The sequence below is a fragment of the Myxocyprinus asiaticus genome, chromosome 2 (assembly GCF_019703515.2).
Source record: "Myxocyprinus asiaticus isolate MX2 ecotype Aquarium Trade chromosome 2, UBuf_Myxa_2, whole genome shotgun sequence".
In the NCBI taxonomy this organism is placed as follows: domain Eukaryota; kingdom Metazoa; phylum Chordata; class Actinopteri; order Cypriniformes; family Catostomidae; genus Myxocyprinus; species Myxocyprinus asiaticus.
Window position 1 is genome coordinate 26,910,641 of NC_059345.1, and position 21,120 is coordinate 26,931,760.

The window sequence follows — 21,120 nt, forward strand, 5'->3', positions numbered from 1 at the left end:
GAGGAAGAGTTCAGTACGAAGGCTTTGAAATCACGCAAAGTCAAACACCTGCTCTCATATAAAATTACGCTAACAGACGACTGGTAACGAGCGTGAGATTAATGAAAACTAGATTGGGGGTTAGGATAAACATGCGTGCAAGTTTGAACTCACTGACAAAAAGCGACTTCTTATAATGGACATATGCTTAAAAAAGTGACACGACACAGAGCAAAAACGTCGATCGTTGATTTGTAAGTATAAGCTTTTGTTTGATCTTTAATCAAAAGAGTACAAGAGTCGAAAGAAAGAGCTGGGTGGTCAAAGCTATCGATTTACCATGAAATTATTTTTCAAATAGCGTCATTTCCGCTTTGTTGTTATACTTTAATCTTACCTGTGCACAATTATCAAACCTTATCTGCTGTCATGGTTGACTTATAACACAAGGTGACACCTTTAAGTGAAACCAAGATGAAGAGTAGTATTACATGCATTAACTAAGGCTTTCGTTCGTGTCAGTTATAATAAATCCTCTATATTATATTATGAGCTGTAAGTATTATGTATGGATTTTTTTGTAGTGTTGTATACCTTTCACACAGGCCCAGGGTATGTGTTTTCAATTCATGTTAGCTTAGATCACACCACCGTGCCAGGTATCTTTACTCTTTGTTTGAAGAATACAGGAAAAAATGGATTACACTGAAAGTGTTTCACACTTGAGAATAACTTTTGACTTAACACTCATTCTGAATATTGAAAAGTTGCCAGACAACCTAATGCACAACAACAAATCGTCAGCAGTCATAACTCATCGGTGCATCAAATTGACACATTTCTATCATTAATTGTGTGGAATTCAATACATGTTAGGCTCAATCGATAGCATTTCGCATAATGTTGTTTAAATTGTCATTTTTACAGTCCTTTTAGGGTTTTAGGGTTTGTTGACATTATATTGTCATGAAAACGAAGTTGAAAATTGGCTACAACTTTACAGGGGAAAGGTTAGTAAGCGATTTTATCACACTAAAATCATGTTAACATATAATGTTATGTCTTGTGGCTACACTTTTGAAATATTGAATATTATAATCTTTACGGATTGGTCCCATTCACTTCCATTGTTTGATGCCTCACTGTAACCCAGATTTTTGCTTTTTTAATTAAATGGAGGGGCAAGTCAAAATACATTTTTGTGGTAATCAACATTATGCCACAAATGCTGTCAATTGAGCTTCTTTTGAACCTAGAATATTGGAAACAGAAAGTGCTGTATATCAGTTTTAAAAAGTTTGTTGCACATTTCAAAGCACTGTCATTTCCCCATAACTCTTAAAAATGCGCCACTGTGGAACCACTTTCTGCTTTTAAGACTTTAAAAAATGTTTGAAATGTATTTCATTACCATCACGCCGAAGGATAATCTGTCTGATCTCTCAGTACACACCCAGTTTCAGAGGAGCTCTGTATCGAATGTAAACAGAAACAGCTGTGCACTGCTTTATCATGTAAGTTGACTTGTGAGAGTTCAGACCTGAAAGTTGTTCTATTGACAGGAAGATCATCTATATTCTGTTTGAAAAATATTCTGATAGTATTGAAAAAAATATATTTTCTCTTACAGTCCTCACAAGATATTCTGGTTAAAATAAAACATTTGCATGGGTTCTGTAGTAGGCTACTAGTTAAGGATTTGTTTACAGACCCTATAAACTAAACTGTGGTGCCTGAAGTTTCCCACAGAGTCTACTCTTTATCTTGTCATTCGGGGTGTGGACTTTGGGTGTGTTGTCCTGGAAAATCCTATTTTGAGTTACTTGCTCAGACTAGCCCCCATAGTTTTAGACCTGTCTGGCTGATTATTCACTAAAGGTCATGTGTCTGTGTAGGTCTTTTTGTTGTCATGGTTCTTCAAATATAGGATTGCAGAGAACTTACAGTAGTTGCTCAGTCCCCTTGAACATGTCCTGATACAACATTCATTGAACATAGACATTCGAATAACAAAGTACAAAGGCCAAAAAAAAAAACAAAAAAACAATCTTTTATCCTGTTTTATCCTAATTTTGTACATATCATTCCAACCAATGCTTTTCAGACATTTCTCTAAGGTATGAAACATTTAGAAGGGGATTTCCTGGCCAACACAAACATGTGTTTTGATATCAGTGCTGCCACAGTGGTCATTCATAACATTGCTAATTGCTTTATGAGTTTGATCATGCTGAGCAGGTAAATCATTCTCTCGTTTACACACACGCACACACACATGTGCCAGAAGTAGTGGTTGGCCGCATACCTTTGAACTCATTGGCATCCACTCACTGAAAAAAAAAAAAAAGTAGTTTATTTGGTTTATAAGGTCCACTGCTTCCTCAATTTTGCACCTTGTTAGGAAGCGGGGTATAGCCTGTATTCTGCCCCGTTCTGTACTGTATTCTTTTCCCACTTTCCTCTCTTTCCTTGTTTTCTTTTTCTTCTTTTTGTCTGTTTTCTCTTCTAAAAGGAAAGCATTTTTGGTCAGTGAGGGCACCTTGAAATAAAAAAACATTAATTGAAAATCACAGTTTTATTTAATATTTTGTACTATGTGTAACAATTTTTGTGTGGGAACAGTTCATTTAGGGTAGCATGTGCTTTAAGAGGAGTGCACAGCTCTCAGCTCCCTCTTGTTTGCTTGATTGCCCATTGGCTTTGCAGCATATTCCTTGCAGGCATCCATAACGACCCAATGAGGCCTCTAATTGTAAGGAACAGCAAAGTGTCTATTTAGAGTGAATATTTAAGTACATTTAAATAGTTTATTTTAATTTCTTCCTCTATCTATGTAAAGGCACCCTTACAAAAATCAAAAGTTCAAAGCATATTTGCAGTAGACGACGCATATTTCCCACTCGTTACTTTCACATGCAAATGAGCTTTTGATTGCCGCAAATGTTTGCCAGAAGTTTGCAGCTCTTCACCGGTACTGCTGAACTTGCGCAAAACTTTGGCAACAATGGACAATTTGCCACAATTTTGCAGCAAAGCTTATTTGCATGTGAAAATAATTAGTGATGTATTTGCGGAAAGTTTACAGCAAATTTTTCATGAATTCTCGATTTTTGCAAGGCCATTTTTTTCACACTATTATGGAACTAATACCTGAACTAAAATCAGTTTGTTGTGGAACTAAACCCATTCCGAATAAATTCCAAACGTCGTTTTCTCACCAGGGACATGAAATCAGGAACTTTATTTAAATAAACTTTGACGTAAGCATGTGACGCTGTTGTGGCGGCAGTGCCTGGACTTGATGCGACAACAGCCGAGCCGACTCACTTCAAAACATAAACATTGAATGACTCCGTGAAAGATTTTGTGTTGATTTTTTTCGTCCTGTTTTGTTGTGGAAAACTTAACATGGACAAGATGCACTCAGATTTGTAAGAGATGGAAAACAACAGGAGAGCAAGAGCAGAAAAGAGACGGCTTTAACGCTACCTTCATCTGTAGTTAACTGCATTTTGATTGCTTTTTCATACCTTTGCATGATAAATACCTTCCAGTAAACAATACCACTTGAAACTAAGATAAAAAAATCCATATTAGTGCATAATACAAACAGTGAAGCCTTTAAAAGGTCCAAACAAACTTATGATCCTTAGTTCTCTTGTAGTCTTGTTTAATTTTCCTTTTCCATCATAGTTTCCATCATAGTTTAATGCCATCAAAGCATATCTTCATGGACAATCAAATTATTTGTACGCATTGTTTCTGGTCGATGTTTCAAACTCGCGCTGCATTTTTTTTTCTCCATAAATACTCAGCAGATCCTGCACAGCAGCGTCTGTCCATCTATCCATTTTGATTTGAAAAGCCTACAATAGCAACAACTCAAGTTTTAACAAAGGTTATTAATGGGACTTTAAAAATGGCCAATATCGGCTGTCTGATGATTGATGACGCATTTTTCTTGACCAACGAGAAATGTTTGCTGATCTGACTCAACCCAAATAGTTCCACTTTGCAAGGAAAGTACCATCTCAGGAGCAGGTACTAAAAAGGTTCAGGTTTTAGTTCCATATGGAACTAGTTCATGTGGTAGAAAAACAACGAAAAGCTGAAATAGTTCTAGGAACTAGGAAAAGTTCCTGCAGTGGAAAAACGCCTTTTATCATTGCCCTATTTGACCATCAGGTACAGGGTTGCTGAATGAGAGTGTAATAATGATGGATCATGACACTCAGTGGCTGTACCAACTCCTTGCTGAAGTGCAGCTGGAGAGATTCTACATAAGGATACGCGACGGACTCAATGTGACGCGTATTGAGCACCTGAACTATGTTAAAGAAGCAGATCTTGAACAGATTGGCATTAGTAGACCAGGTTTGTCTTGTAAAACATTTGATTATTTCATGATCATGTTATATGTTTTGGATGACTTGATTTACTCGAGCAACCAAATTCCAAATGCCTACATATCCTTACAGTGGTAATTATGATGATTCTGATATAATTAGTACCTTTGATATAATGTTGTTTGTGTGTTGGTGTATTAGTTCATTGTTTAAATTATCTTCTTAGTTTTGTGATTTATTGTACCTGATGAATTCGATTGTTGTTTGTCAACAGGACAGCGACGATTATGGGAAGCTGCCAAACGTTATAAAACCAACATACGACCACGTTCATGGATGACCAAGGTAGAGTATTTCACACCTTTATAGACCCTCTCTTTTTATTACTTCTCTTAATAAACAAGCCTACCTGACCCATCAATTATATTAATTACTGGCTATATTCTAATAGGTCTTCAATGGTCGCACCCCAGAGGGAAGTGACCAGTTAAATGCTGTTGGACCCAGCCAGGGGCCGGACACAGGGCGTGCTCTCACCTGTCTTATCCAGGACAGTGAACTGATCTTTGGGGAGAAGCTGGGCTCAGGCTCCTTTGGGGTCGTTAGGAAAGCAGAATGGCACACGGCAACTGGACGAGTGGTGAGTTGGTTGTCCTTAGTGACCAAATACTCTATCACAGAGCAGCTGAAGTCTTGAAGTGCAATAATTTAGGAGTATCATCTAGTGGTCGACCAATATGGGTTTTTTAATGGCCTATACCGATATCTAGAGAGCAGGATGGCCAATATAAATGCAGATAAACATAACACAATTTAACAACAGCAAATCAAATTTCTAACGTGAAACACACTTATTTTATGGAATATTTCCTCAAATGTGCATAAACTTGAAAAGAAAAATCCTTGAAAACGGAAAGTGTTGACTATCCATTGACAAATCTATTGGCAGATTTTAGAATTGACACAAGTGAAAGTTGAAACTGCAAATTGGACAAGCGAACATAGTTTTGGCCAATGCAGATAATCGTAAAATGGTCAAATATCGGCCGATTAATCACTAATATCCTCCTTTCGGTTAGTACTGTTTAAAGTGTTTGATATTCCTGCTATTTGTACCTGGTCTTGAGAAGTTCATGTTTGTTGGTCAGTTGGTGTTCCCACTTGGTTTTTCATTTACAATAGCACCCAATAATACCCAAAATAAAAAGAGGAAATTGAAGGCAGTTGTATTTGTTGAATATTTGATATTGCCTCCATTCTGGTATTTTATGGAAAAGGGATCTGAAGTTTCAGTTACTAAAGCACACATTCCAAATGAGTTGGGCAGAGTGTTTGCCTCAGTCACCATTTGCTTTCATTGCGATCTTTTCCGATTCAATGAAAATTGTGACGGAATCCAGTGAAAATGAATTGTAAAAAAAAAAAAAAACAGGTTTGGAACAACATGAAGGTAAGTAAATGATGACAGAAAGATCACCTTTGAATATTTCATTAGGATTCAAACAATAAAAATTACCTTGGAATGTTTGCTTTAGTACATTGAAAATTAAGATCCCTTTTCCTTAGAATACCAAAATGGATTTTAAAAGGATTTAAATAGGTTTTTAACTACACATCAAATATGAGTAGCATTGATATTTTTTTACCTTCAAGATGAATGCTTAAAACATAACTAATTATTTTATCATGTCTTGTTTCCCTCTTTTAAGCTGCATGTAGCAGTAAAAACCTTAAGGGGTGGCTCATCCAGACAGGTAGACATGGTGGCCGATTTCCTTCAGGAAGTTACGACCATGCAGTCTCTGGATCATCCCAACATTATACGCCTCTATGGTGTTGTCCTTACTCAACCACTTAAAATGGTGATCTTAACATATTCTTTACTAATGTGTCTGATCAGATTATTTGTATATAAACAACTTTCAACGCCCTGTTTATATTAGAGCATATTTTTAATACATTTAATAAATCTATAGTGGAAGACCATTGTTTTTGTTTCAGTATTTTTTTAATATGATATAACATTGCTTGAAAAACAAAAAAACTGTTTCACTGTAGTGAACTGTGTTATTGCTTCATTATTTTACTTATTCAATTGTTTATTGCATAACTGCTGCGAGACTTTTGAATCCTAGCAATTAGTTTTGAAAATGTAACAAGTAGGGTGAGTATTAATGTGCTATTATTGTTTAAAAATATGGAGAAAGTTGCATAGCTGGTAATGCTTTGTAATGACCGATGATGTTGTTACACTTTCATGCTTGTTTATCAGGTAACGGAGCTGGCTCCTTTCGGTTCTTTATATGACACACTACGCCTTCGACAGGGAGAATACTCTCTTTCACGACTCTGGCTATTCAGCACACAGATTGCTGCAGGTATGGAGTACTTGGAGTCTAGACGCTTCATCCACAGAGACCTTGCTGCCCGGAACGTGCTGTTGGCTGCTAGAGATCAAGTGAAGATTGGAGACTTTGGATTGATGAGAGGCTTGGATCAGGACAGAGACCACTACGTCATGACAGCACACAGACGCATACCCTTTGCATGGTGAGAGGCTTGCTAGAAAAAGCTATTATAGATTTTCAGAAGCAAAAGAGTAGAAACAAAGAGCTTATTGAAGAGCAGTTGTCACTATTACCTACTTGGTATATTGTGGTCAAGGATCTTAATTCCAGCCTATCTTTCTTCCTGTCTATAGGTGTGCCCCTGAGAGCTTACGTGTGGGATCTTTCTCTCATGCCTCAGATGTCTGGATGTTTGGTGTCACATTGTGGGAAATGTTCACTTATTGCGAGGAGCCCTGGCTGGGGCTCTCTGGCAGACAGGTTAGTCACCTACTGTACATTAAATGACCCATGTCAATAGTGAGACATTGAGCTTGTTTACATGGACACCAAAAAACAGTTTATTTCAAGAAAGCTGCTTAAGTCTCAAAATTGGTGTATGTATTTACATGCACTGTGATATCTCTTTACTCCCGTTTACGTGCGGCTTGGTCAGTTAGCAGCTTTTGCCACCCCGCGACACCCCGGGATCCAAAGAAGACTTCACTTTTTTTATTGTTACTCTGCTTTATTTCTAGATATTCCAGAGTTGTTGCTGTGTTTGTTCCCTTAATTTGCCATCACAACCTTCAGCGAAATTGCCCTGCAATAGTGAAGCTACTCTCTTAATTAAAACTCTGGGATTCCCCCAATGTACTTGAGCGCATATATGTGGATGTGAGGGACAGTAGTCAATATTGTAAATTGGTGTGTATAATTGGGTATATTTTGTAGTGTATGACCTTTTCCCACTGTACTCCCAGAAATGTTGAATTCTTTCCGCTATGTTGACTTGTTGTTGGGCTCCATCCTATGATGTCAGTTGTCCGGTCTGTTCCACGCATATGCGCACTCTTTAAAAACCTGTAAGAATGCCGCTAATGCATTTACATGGCCACATCAGGTGCGTTCTCTGGAGAAACCTGGGTGTGTTAAACCACTTTCTCTTAATCCCTTAAACGGTTCTTGTTGACATGACATTTCAGAACACCAATTTCTGCGATTTCTGCTGAAACCCTGGAATAAACCGTTTTCTTAAGTGGATGTAAACGTGGTCATTGCAAAGAACTACGATTTAAAATTACATAAAATAATTTACAGTTAAATGGTTTTTTTGATTTTATCACGACTGACTCTGCTAAGGACTTAATGATGGGGGTTGTGTTTTGTGTAGATCCTGTATCGTGTAGAGCGGGGTGAGCGGTTGGAGAGGCCTCCAGACTGTCCGCAGGAGTTGTATTCTGTGATGCGTAAATGTTGGGCTTGCAATTCTACTGACCGACCGACCTTCTCACAGCTCACCACCATGGTAGCAGAGGTCAGTGTTTCAGCTTTGTCACTCTGGCTAAGAACCACACACTCAAACAGGAAGAGAGTGTCTGACAAACATATAAAACAACCAACCACACTTTCTTTTTGATCTTGCATGCTGTTAAATGGATAGTTCACCCAAAAATGAAAATTCTCTCATCATTTACACACTTTCATTCTATACCAGATGTGTATAAAGTTTTCTTCTGCTGAACACAAACAAAGATTTTTAGAAGAATATCTCAGCTCTGTAGGTCCATACAATGCAAGTGAATGGTGGCCAAAACTTTGAAGCTCCAAAAATCACACAAAGGTAGCATAAAAGTAATCCATATGACTCCAGTGGTTTAATATACACCAATCAGCACAACATTAAAATCACCTGCCTAATATTGTGTAGGTCCCCCTCATGCCACCAAAACAGCTCCAACCTGAATCTCAGAATAGCATTCTGAGATGCTATTCTTCTCACCACAATTGTACAGAGTGGTTATCTGAGTTACCGTAGACTTTGTCAGTTCGAACCAGTTTGGCCATTCTCTGCTGACCTCTTTCATCAACAAGGTATTTTCATCCACAGAACTGCCGCTCACTGGATGTTTTTTGTTTTTGGCACCATTCAGAGTAAATTCTAGAGACTGTTTTGTGTGAAAATCCCAGGAGATCAGCAGTTACAGAAATACTCAAACCAGCCTGTCTGGCACCGACAATCATGCCACGGTCCAAATCACTAAGATCACATTTTTTCCCATTCTGATGATTGATGTGAACATTATCTGAAGCTCCTGACCCGTATCTGCAGAATTTATGCACTGCACTGCTGCCACATGATAGGCTGATTAGATAATTGCATGGATGATTGTTGGTGCCAGATGGGCTGGTTTGAGTATTTCTGTAACTGCTGATCTCCTGTGATTTGCACGCACAACAGTCTTTAGAGTTTACTCAGAATGGTGCCAGAAACAAAAAACATCAAGTGAGCGGCAGTTCTGTGGATGGAAATGCCTTGTTGATGAGAGAGGTCAACAGAGAATGGCCAGACTGGTTTGAACTGACAAAGTCTACGGTAACTCAGATAACAGCTCTGTAAAATTATGGTGTAATGGAGTAATACTTTTCTGAGATGCGGACCTACACAATATTAGGCAGGTGGTTTTAATGTTGTGGCTGATCGGTGTATGTCATCTGAAACGATGCAATCACTTTGCAATGACCTGTACAATCAGCACTGGTGCCCCCCAGTGATGTGTGCTCTCCCCACTACTCTTCTCCCTCTACACCAACAACTGCATCGCCAAGGACCCCTCTGTCAAGTTCCTGAAGTTTGTAGACGACACCACTGTCATCGGCCTCATCCGAGATGACGATGAGTCTGCATACAGAAGGGAGGTTAAACAGCTGGCTGTCTGTTGCAGTCAAAACAACCTTGAGCTGAACACGCTCAAAACGGTGGAGATGAACCCCCCAACACTCCCCCCTCACCATTCTAAACAGCACTATGGCAGCAGTAGAGTCATTCAGGTTCCTGGGCGCTACCATCTCACAGGACCTGAAGTGGGACACCCACATTGACTCCATTGAGAAAAAGGCCCAGCAGAGGTTGTACTTCCTTCACCAGCTGAGGAAGTTCAACCTGCCACAGGCGCTGCTGATACAGTTCTACTCAGCAGTCATTGAGTCTGTCCTCTGCACTTCTATAACTGTCTGGTTTGATTCAGCTATGAAATCGGATATCAGAAGACTACAAAGGACAGTTCGGACTACTGAGAGGATTATTGGTTGCCCCCTGCCCTCCCTTCAAGAACTATACACTTCCAGAGTGAGGAAAAAGGCTGAAAAATCACTCTGGACCACACTCACCCTGCCCACTACCTTTTTGAACTGTTGCCTTCTGGCCGACGCTTCAGAGCACTGAGCACCAGAACCATCAGGCACAGGAACAGTTTTTTCCCCCAGGCTATTCATGTCATGAACAGTTAAAACTGCCCCTTTGAACAATAATTAATGTGCAATACACAGCTTAGTCTTTTATCTATATTTTCGAACACATCCTACCTCTTCTGCCATTACATTCCCTTGCAATGTATATAACCGATTTGTATTTTAGATGTGCACTACGTATGTGTGTGTGTGTGTGTGTGTGTATGTATGTATATATATTCATATGTGTATATGTATGTGTGTATGTATGTATGTATGTGTGTGTGTGTATGTGTATGTATATATATGCATGTGTGTGTGTGTGTGTGTGTGTGTGTATATATATATATATATATATATATATATATATATATATATATATATATATATATATATATAGTCTATTGTGTATTCTATATATACTTTTTTTCTTTTTGATATTTATCTAATTTTTATTCAATTTTAATTCTTTTTTAAAAGTCTTGTTGCTGTTTTTGTATTGTTGTGTACTGGAAGCTCCTGTCACCAAGACAAATTCCTTGTTTGTGTAAGCATACTTGGCAATAAAGCTCATTCTGATTCTGATTCTTCTGATCACTTTTGGTGAGAAAAAGATCGATATTTCAATCCTTTTTTACTATAAATCTCCCCTTTCACTTTCAGAATGTGAAAGTGAAATTGGAGATTTATGGTAAAAAAGGACTTACATTTTTATCTGTTTATCACCACACCTATTATACTGCTTGTGAAAACATTGATTTAACCACTGGAGTCTTATGGATTACTTTTACGCTGCCTTTATATGCTTTTTGGACCTTTAAAATTTTGGCCACTATTCACTTGCATTGTATGGACCTACAGAGTTGAGATATCCTTCTAAAAATCTTCATTTGTGCTCTGCAGAAGAAAAAAAGTCATACACATTTATGATGGCATAAGCTTGAGTAAATTATGAGAGAATTACTATCCCTTTAAGGGGCGAGTTTATCAAAATACAGTAGTTGATACCACAATAATAGACTGGAGCAAAATTAAATTGCACAGCAGTGTTGGTCTGTGAGTGTGACCAGCTGTACAGTATACACTGATACAAATAGTGGACATACTGTATGTGTAGACTTTGTAATCAGATATTTTGTCTGTCCAAATGTAATAAGTACAGATTATTTCAGAAACATAAATCAAAAACAAAGGACAATACACAGCTTGTTGATATCTAGTTTATTTTATTTTCATTTTATTTAACTTTCATTTGATGCCCTTTTGGCAAAACCAGTGACCTAGTTCTTCCTTAAGAGTGCTCATTGTACAAACATGGGTGTGAAATAATGAATTACAAATACTCACGTTACTGTAATTAAGTAGTTTTCCCAGGAATTGTACTTTTTTAAGTAGTGTCATAAATGTATACTTTACTTTTAATGCGCTATTTTCCCACCGTCTGTGTTCACTACTTCCCTGTCCTGATTTTATTTTTATCTGTCAACATGATTGGCTAGGGAGAGTCTCCTGACTCCCGTCAAATCAAATCACACGTAAAAAACTTGAATGGCAGCTGTAGATTGGCGCCAACTGTTATGGATGTGCAGGATGCCTCAAACACAGTTCAACACCTGAACATCATGGCCGCACATGAAAGGGCTTTTCGCAGTGAAAAAGGCCAATTGCTTGACGGTGTCGTGAGTTTATCTTGCTCAAGCCAGATATCAGCATTAATCCTGCCTCTACCTTTAAGAAACATATTGAGGTAAATTTCAGATTTCTGCTTACTAGATTCTGTGTGTCTATAATGTAGCCTGTAATTTAGCTATCTATCACGGAGATTATTGGGTTGATGTGAGAGATTAATGCAATGTTATCAATAGGGCAGGGCGATAAAACAATCTTGATGTTTATCTGAAAAAAGAGAGAGAGAGAGATGTCCTCGATATCGATGATAAACTTTTGAGTAATTTTCTATACTTAGCCTATGTTCTACATCTAGACCAGGGGAGTTCATTTCATCGATCGCGATAACAAGACAGCCACTGGTTGGTTGATCTAGATAAAATATAAAAGTTTGAATTTTTATTTACTGACGTCTGTAGCTGCGTGCTGTTTGATTGACAGGCGGCTAATGTTTGTGCGCTAATGCAGGAACACGCCTAAATTGTCAAATACACTTTATAATTCCACCAGTGCACATCTTGTGAGGCATTAATGTAAACGCAGTCGGTTTGGTCTAAAGTGAACGTAAACAGTGGGACAAAAAGAGTATTTATAACAAAATGTCAGACTTGAAGTGTACATGTATCCGCAGAACATTCCACCAGTCACAAACTTCAGAAAATTGTGCATCATGCATTAGAATGAGAACACAACTATTGCTGGGCTTAAAAGATACAAGAACTAAATCAATGTGGAACATTGTATCTCAAAAGGAGGCAATGTGGCCCCCCACGTGCTACTTAAAGAAATAGTTCACTCAAAAATGAAAATTATCTTATTTACTCACCCTCATGCCATCACAGATGTGTATGACTTTCTTTCTTCAGCAGAACACAAATTAAGATTTTTAGAAGAATATTTCTGCTCTGTAGGTCCATACAATACAAGTGAATGGATGCCAAAATTTTGACACTCCAAAAAGCACATAAAGGCAGCATAAAAGTAGCCTAATCTATATGACTCCAGTGGTTAAATCCATGTCTTCAGAAGCTATATGATAGGTGTGGGTGAGAAAAAGTTCAATATTTAAGTCCATTTTTGCTAGTAATTCTTCTGCCTGCCCAGTAGATGGCAATATACATGAAGCATGTGAATCACCAAAAACAAAAGAAGTGAAAGTTAAAGTGGAGATTGACTGAGCAGGGAGGAGAATTTATAGTAAAAATTGACTTAAATATTGATCTGTTTCTCACTCAACCTATCATAACTCTTCTGAAGACATGGATTTAACCACTGGAGTCACATGGATTAGGCTACTTTTATGCTGACTTGCTTTTTTGGGTGTGATTTTTCCTGATGTGATTTTTGGAGCTTCAAAATTTTGGCACCCAGTCACTTGCATTGTATGGACCAAAAGAGCTGAAATATTCTCCTAAAAATCTTAATTTGTGTTCTGCTGAAGAAAGAAAGTCATACACACCCAGGATGACTAAATGATGAGAGAATTTTCATTTTTGTGTGAATTATTCCTTTACAACCCGATGTGGCCCCTGTACCAAACAAATGCTCTACCCCCTCTATTGTGCAGGACATGACACGCCAAGTGACCCTGTTTTTTTAGTGGGATTTTTATTTTATTTATTCTTTGCATTCCTTGCATTGTTTTGAACATGTTTATGTGCAACAGTAACTCTCTCTGTCGGCATTAAGGGACTGAATGTAATTGTTTCATACATTACGATATAAAATAGGGATCATTGTATTGAAAATATATTTTTCATCTTTTCATTTCTGGTATCATGTTGCCCTTTTATTTGTTTCCATCAGATTCATGTAGTGTTTACAGTATCATAGATAAGTGATGTATTTTAAAAGTTGTCAGTCACAAACACCTATAAAATACCTATAATTGTTATTCTTTCTGGCAAATTTTCTGTGTAAATTACGGTATGTGTGCTACATTTTTAAATTGCAGCATAGAGTTTTTATTATAAAGGGGCATAGCTTTCGCAACTCAGTACTCAATACTCACTACTCGTGAGTGCTTTTAAATGAGCTACTCTTTCACTCTTACTTGAGTAGTTTTAAGGACAGGTACTTTTACTCAAACTACATTTTTTAAGAAGTAACAGTACTTTTATTTGAGTATTATTTTTCAGTACTCTTTCCACCCCTGTAAAAACAACTCATGAACAATGAACATATGAACTCCAACCATGAACATGTAGACAAATTGTTGAATGATACACGTATAGGGTATATTTTCCATCCCATTTCTCCTTCTTACTTGTACCTTCTTTTTCATTTATTTTTCAGGCACAGCCTATGGAGGTTCGTGCAGTGAAAGACTTTACAGAGCCCAGAAAACTCTCTCTACAGGCAAATGATCTAGTGACCATAATAGACCATGGGTAAGTGAGGGGAGTGGGAGGCAAAAAAGGATAAAAAAAAGTGGGTAACTATTAACCTGCCCTCTTTGGTGTAGTAACATTCCATACATAGTTAAAAGCAAAGGAAGTAAAGCACTAAATAGTGCTTTTTGATGGTCCTTAGACTCTGCAAAACGGACTGTCCTTTGATTTCTATATTGTCTGTGCTCCTCTCCTTTCATAGGCTGGAAATGAATGAGTGGAAGGGGCAAAACCAGAGAACTCTCAGTGTTGCTTTGTTCCCCCCTGCATTGGCAGCCCCCTCTCTCACTGCAGTAGGTCTGGGGCCTGGTCCTGGTCCTGGTCTTATCTCTCCCCCTGTTAGAGGTAGGCTGCAGCACACTGGCCATGGAGACACTGACCCAGGACGCAGCTGGGGGACACCAGAAGGAATAGATGAGTGAGTGAAATATTTTAATGAATTTATAGGCCCCGTTTACACCTGGTATTAACATCTGTCTCTGCTAATCTGATTACAAGTGGACAGCACTAAATACAGGTGAAAACATGGTTCAAAATGTTTTGTGGTCCGATCACCCAAACCACATTCAGGGGTAGTCAGAAACACACATCACATGTAGTGTAAATGCTTATATTTCCCAGCGGGTAACTTTGCCGATAATGTTTGGCTTTAAAAGATAACCATCTGATCTAAAAATGTGAAAAGGTCAATACATACAGTATACAGTACATGGATGATCCTTCATGGAACATCTTGAATGTACTTGGCTACATGCAGCAACACAGATAATTAACTTAGAATAAAAGTGTCTGATAAATGAGTTGTTCTCAAACTAGTGGGCATGGACATTTTGAAACGTTGTATGTCACAATGGGCCGTTATTGAAAAAGCATGCATTTTGGCCTAAAAATTCAATTTTGGGTCATGTTGTGTTTGATAATACAAAGTCTCAGCTTTCAAGTGATGTCAATGTTATCATGAAATTCAAACTTCACATGTTGTTGTTATGCTCTTAAATGTGGTGTCAAATCGCGCTGCTGTCAGTTCAGACAGGAGCACTGCATATGGTCTCCTTTGATCAGCATTCCTCTTTACTACAAAATTACAACATGAAAAACACATGAATTAACATCAGATGGGATGTAGAAAGACACAGTGCCATTGGCTGAAATAATCATATCTCATATAATCAGCAAATCAGTGTTTTAACTGTGGGAAGATGTCAATGACATCATCAACCTTCACTTAACTATATACATTTACCTCAGGAAAGTTACCTGATGTCCATAGTTTGTTAGCTTGATAAAATTAACTATTGAGAAGATCAAATTGCTAAAATTTTAAATACCATCACTGTCAGAGATGCAAAAGCAGATGTGGAGTGGATACAGCTCATTTCAGAGAATTTAACTGCTTCAGTGCTGGTGGATACGTGATCTCCACGTGGTTGCACGAATGGAATCTTTATAGCTCATTTTCTCAAATACATGGTTTTATGACAGCCAACATTCAAATGATTATATCTCAGCAACGGTTTGGAATAGAAGTATAAAAGTATTATATCATTAGAAAGCGGAGACCTTCCTTTTTTCTTTAGTGCATACTCAATGTAATTCTGGGTCATTTTAACTTAAAATGATGAATGCCTTGTTGATGAGAGAGGTCAACAGAGAATGGCCAGACTGGTTCGAGCTGACAGAAAGGCTACGGTAACAGATAACCACTCTTTACGATTGTAGTGAGCTGAGTAGCATCTCAGAATGCACAACACGTCGAACCTTGGGATATGGCAGAAGACCATGTTGGGCACTTTATTAGGACCATAGTGTTCCTAAAGAAGTGCTCAGTGAGTGTACATCTATGTTTCTAGTGAGAGTTGGTGAGCCAAAAATCATGATCTCAGTTTTATCAGTGTTGAATTTGAGAATGTTGCAGTTCAACCAGTTTTTATATATTTGATACAGGCAGTTAAAGTAGTGTGTGGGAGGGTTTCATAAGATTGAAAAGCTGTATAAATCTGTGTGCCATCTGCGTAACAGTTATAACTGAGGCCATGATGGCGAATAACGTGACCAAGGGGAAGCATATAAATTGTGAAAAGAAGTGGTCCAAGAACAGAGCCTAGGGGGACACCATGTGTAAGGGGGGCTATGGGGGATTTATAATTATGAATAGAAATGTTGTATTGTCTGTCAGTGAGTTAGGAGGAAAACCAAGAAAGAGCTGCCTCCAGCCCTCCACATATTTGTGTGAAGTAGGGTTTTCAAAGTTCACAGTGCTGAAGACTAAATACCACAGCCGAGCACAAGTCAAAGATGATCTCAGACTGTCCCTGACGAATACTGAACCAGGGACTGAGCTGCTTTGCATAAAAATGCAAGCTCATCCTTCACACTTCTAGGCCACATTTGACTGCATTTGTTTCTAGATGACAATAATTTAGCATAAACAAAAACAATAATAAACAATTATTTGCCTTCATTGATTAATTGTTCTTTTTCAAAAGTCTGTTGTTCTTTATTCAAGTTCAAGTTCTTAATGCCTCATCAAAAAGGGCATATTACAGATATATAACAAAAAAATTATTTAAAGAAAACTACAAAACTAAAGAAAATTACAAAAAATGAGATCAAATAATTAATCCACACTTTTTTCTAAGTGTGGCATAGCACACTTACACTAAGCTGATAAAGGTTAAAAGGGGTTCAATGTGTGTAGTTGGGGGGGGGGGGGGTTGATTACTTAAGTTTGAGAAACCTGTGCTAAATTATATGAATGAAATGAAATCTTAATTATTATTATTTTTATTTTTTAAGATGTCTTAAAATGTCTTAATATTGTTGTGTAAGGAAATACAGTAGGCCTGCTTATGATCTATTTCTGGTTGTTTTCAAGTGGCCTCACATTTTTGCATAAATTATTTCCTTACAGCGATGTTTGTAAATGTGTGCATCATGTGTTACTTTTTTTTCAGCCCCGGATGTTGGAGGATTCCATTAGGAAGAGAGAAGGAAGGCTCCAATCTAAAGAAAATGGAAGGTTAGAACTTAAAATACACTGTAAAATGTGGTAACCTGCAGTTGTTACCTGGTGGACCTATTCGTACTTGAACTAACCTATAAACATTTATTTTGTGTGTTTAACCTATAAATAACATTTTAAATAAATTAACATTTTAGACTTGAATAAAACTAGTTTATTTAGATGTTATAACAAAGAACATTTTTAAGGTCCCTTGAGAATTTCTTTTTTACAGTTTATACTATAACAACCATTATCATATGAGTAGCATGCAAGACAGGAACTTACTATAAAAGAGGTTATAAGTGGCTTAAAAAAATATTTTATGTTTTGCTTAATCAGCAGTGTCTCGTTGTGTCTCTCTATGCTCAGGCATGTCAAAGAGTCTGGAGTCCGTCCTTGGTGTTTCACAGGTCAAAGGTCGAGCTGGTGGGAGTGTTGCTCAAAGAACCGATAACCGCAGACCCATACAGGGTCAACTGGTCCAAGACCCCCGCAGACTTAGTGATGCTGTTGTCACCATGCCTCCACGGCCACCACCCCCCAATTTCAAACGCATCAAACCCCAGATGATGATGCATGATCGGAGAATGGGAAACCCAGCCACTGGTGCCTGGACCCCTCCATCTCAACCTCACCTACAGCTACAGTTCCAACAACCACAGCAGCCATTTTTAATGGCTAACAATCTTGCCAGAATGGCCCAATTAGCCAAGTCAAGCCCTCAGTTAGATGATGGCTTTGAGGAAGAGAAGGAGAGAGAGAGGGAGCAAGAGAAAGAGAGAGAGCGCCAGAAAGCAAAGGAGAGGTACCCACCGCAAGTTAACAAGGAGGCGCTAATAGCACAAGTATGCAGATTTCTTCTTATCTTTGTCTTCTTTATGATTCTAATTTGCACCAATATCAAATTATGTATAGACCACATTTGTAATACACAAGATATTATAAATCTTATTCACTTGCAAAACAATTCCAAGTACCCTGATGAAAAGACCGATGACCAGTATATGTTTTGGATCTTGGTGTGCTGGTGTTCCCATCGTGCCTTGTAACTAGCTTAACCTGCAAGGGACATCCTTGGCCTTGTGTACAGCTGGTATTAAGATGCGTTTTGGGCGATCTGTTTGATCTTCAATGCTCTTCGAGCTCTTCAATGCTGTTTGGTAATATGACGAATATATTGTCCAGGTTCAGGAGGCGGTACATGGAGTGACCATTGAAGAGGTACAGAGAGCTCTGCATCGCAATGACTGGAATCCTACACGAGCTGAACAACATCTTAAGGTAATAGACAATTAACCCGTGTTTATTCAAAATTAATCTCCTTACAAAAGCTTTTTTTCCAATACCATGCACAAAATGTCCTTGTAGTCATTCTCTTGTGTTTGTCTTACATTTTCAGACAGACCAGCTTTATTACATGAATCAGTGCTCCCGTGAGGAATGTCAAAAAATCCTGGCCCGCTACAACTGGGACCTGCAAACGGCTGGCCGTTACCTCTTTCGTCTGGTCAAAGACAGGACCAGAGAGGCTGCACAGGAAAGACGATGAGAAAGATTTTAAAGAAAGACTATGGGAACAACAGTATGCAGATGTCAGGAGGATTAGTGCTTTATATCACTGAATACTGCCTTGAGGTCACAAAAATCCAAGATGCCTTAAAACCTGTGAACAATTTTCAAGCCACCTCCAGTTTTGCAAGGTGAAAGCATTTATAGTGAGACTCTGTGTTGCCCCTTGTGTGCTTGATGATTCAATTGGTGACATCAATTAAGTCATTTCAGATTTGTATGAGGGGCTCAAAGGTGCAGTTTTGACCACAAAAACATAAAAAAAAACCCAAAAAAACAATCATTCTCATTAAACAGTAAATGACACCATTCCAGTTGCCATTGTGACTGCTTATTAGCAGTTTACAATTTTTGTATGCAAACAGATTTGTTAAATTTTCACTGCATCTGTTAATTCCAGAGAAACTGTAAATATATGATGAATTTGTATATAATATATATAGTTATAACTGTTTGTAGCTGTTTAATAAAGTAAAACATTTTTATATGTATATTTTTGAGGATATCATACAATAATTATATGCAAGCATTTTCTGTTGCTGCCTGTTTTGCATTCTCACTCTGAAAACCACAAAATGTTTCTTGCACTACAGACCAACCTAGACCACTTTACAGCTTCTGAAGTTATTAAAGAATTTAGGCAGATAAACTCAGATGTCTTTTAAAGCAGATTTATCAGTTCAAGTTCATTTGTAGATGTAAAATTTGGGTTTGCTGCACTTATCTGTTATATGTAACAATCTAAAGCTACAGAGAGACATACTGATGCTGGCTCATCAGGCCCTTAATGAAACCATGACAGAGAAGTGACTATTCACATGCAACATAAAGGACCTTTCCAAATTTCTATGAGGGGTGATTACTCGCAGGCTTAATAGGGAAGTCCAAGCACCAACTTTAAGGTGGAAATGTAGTCTATATTTATTGTAAGAACACATTTAAAAATACTTACATTTGCACAGAGATTAAAACATTTGTAGGGCTTTACTGGTTGTTTAGATCAGTGTTACTATCAGAAATAATTAATTAATTGAATCAAACTCATTAAAACCTCATATAGGGCTCCAGTAAATGTAGTGTGCTACGTTTAGGAGCAGGTTTGGTTATTAGCAATAATTAATAATTATCAAAGATAATTATTAATTATTAAAATCAATAGAACATTGATGAGAATCAATGTTAGCTTTTTTAATCCTTTAAATCAACAATTATCAAAGATAATCACCAATCATTAACATCGATGAAACATTAATTAAAATTAACACTAGCTTATTGATCATTCAAATTCAACAATCATCAAAGATTATTATCAATTATCAAAAATCAATACAATATTAATAAGGATTAACATTGACAGGGCACCACCCTGGAATCAGGGACTAATAACCAGATAGTATAACAGTCTCAATATTAGATTGTTTTCTTAGGAAAATTGACATTCGAAGAATATCGATTTTCGGGAAAAAAAAATGAATGAAGGCTTGAATCCGAGCACTGACATCCTGTCAGCATGACACAGGCGTATGCAAAACAAACCAAAACACTTCTCTTTGTAATATAAACAAAGTTTATTTATGCAGTAATATCAATTAATAATTAATACAGTCAAAACTTCCGCCTTACAACTACAAACTAAACAGTGATATGATTAGATATGGAAATCAAAATAATCCTATAACACATGAGGGTGTGTGTGTGTGTGTGTAAGGAGGGACGCGCACAAAATGGCGGACGTGACTCTCGTGGAGAGTATGTCACGCGAGACTTCCGGCCAGGGAATATGGCCGCGAATGTGGGCGGAGAGAAACCAGTCAATGGCATCTACCAGTTACCGCGTGTATCCGCTTGTACGATAGCTTAGGGACAAAGCTGAGTTTTATCACAAAGCTATCTACGAGCCAAAAATGTGTGCCAGAATGTTTGTGAGGGGTCGCACGCGTGTGTGTGTGGTTAGTACGAGAGAGAGAGAGAGAGAGAGAGAGAGAGAATTAAGTGACGGCCCCAAAGCCAATTTCGCGATTGATTAAGCAGCTGTTAGTTTATCACTCAGAGACGCGGTGGACGGCTCGTAAACAGTCCCGCGTTCTTTGATTCTTTAATGGATAAACTCAGTTTGCCGGTCTCACCTGCGATGGCGAAAATGCACAACAGTCCAATTTGGTTGGACCACAATACAGCAAATCAAATTCGTGATAATTAATACCCCGAGTAATAATAATGAGCGGACATGGGGGTCCGTAAACTGTACAAGCAAAAACCTTGAAACACAAGAATAACATACTATAATATTCTATCTCTGCCCAGACGTAAACCTCTTACTTGAATCGCATGAGGATGTAGAATGTGTGTTCATCCGTCCTTTAACTCAGACTCGGTTACTCGAGGCT

The 21,120-nt window shown here is 37.9% G+C and overlaps 1 protein-coding gene across 1 annotated transcript; it reads left to right on the forward strand.

Annotated features, from left to right (window-relative positions):
• The first annotated feature begins 4 nt into the window (after positions 1–4).
• Positions 5–19,224, forward strand: LOC127415359 (activated CDC42 kinase 1-like). The gene is made up of 14 exons (XM_051654090.1): positions 5–233; positions 4,165–4,353; positions 4,600–4,670; positions 4,777–4,965; positions 6,035–6,187; positions 6,598–6,875; positions 7,027–7,153; positions 8,046–8,189; positions 14,066–14,160; positions 14,363–14,578; positions 17,115–17,179; positions 17,534–18,009; positions 18,350–18,445; positions 18,564–19,224. Exons 2-14 carry the CDS (start codon positions 4,194–4,196, stop codon positions 18,711–18,713), a joined length of 2,220 nt encoding a protein of 739 aa, XP_051510050.1. The 5' UTR covers positions 5–233; positions 4,165–4,193; the 3' UTR covers positions 18,714–19,224.
• The last annotated feature ends 1,896 nt before the right edge of the window (positions 19,225–21,120 follow it).

Coding starts and splice junctions, on each gene's coding strand:
- LOC127415359 (XM_051654090.1), top strand. CDS start 4,194: ATGATGGATCATGACACTCAGTGGCTGTACCAACTCCTTGCTGAAGTG. Junction 4,671..4,776: donor CACGTTCATGGATGACCAAG/GTAGAGTATTTC, acceptor ATATTCTAATAG/GTCTTCAATGGTCGCACCCC. Junction 18,446..18,563: donor GAGCTGAACAACATCTTAAG/GTAATAGACAAT, acceptor TTACATTTTCAG/ACAGACCAGCTTTATTACAT.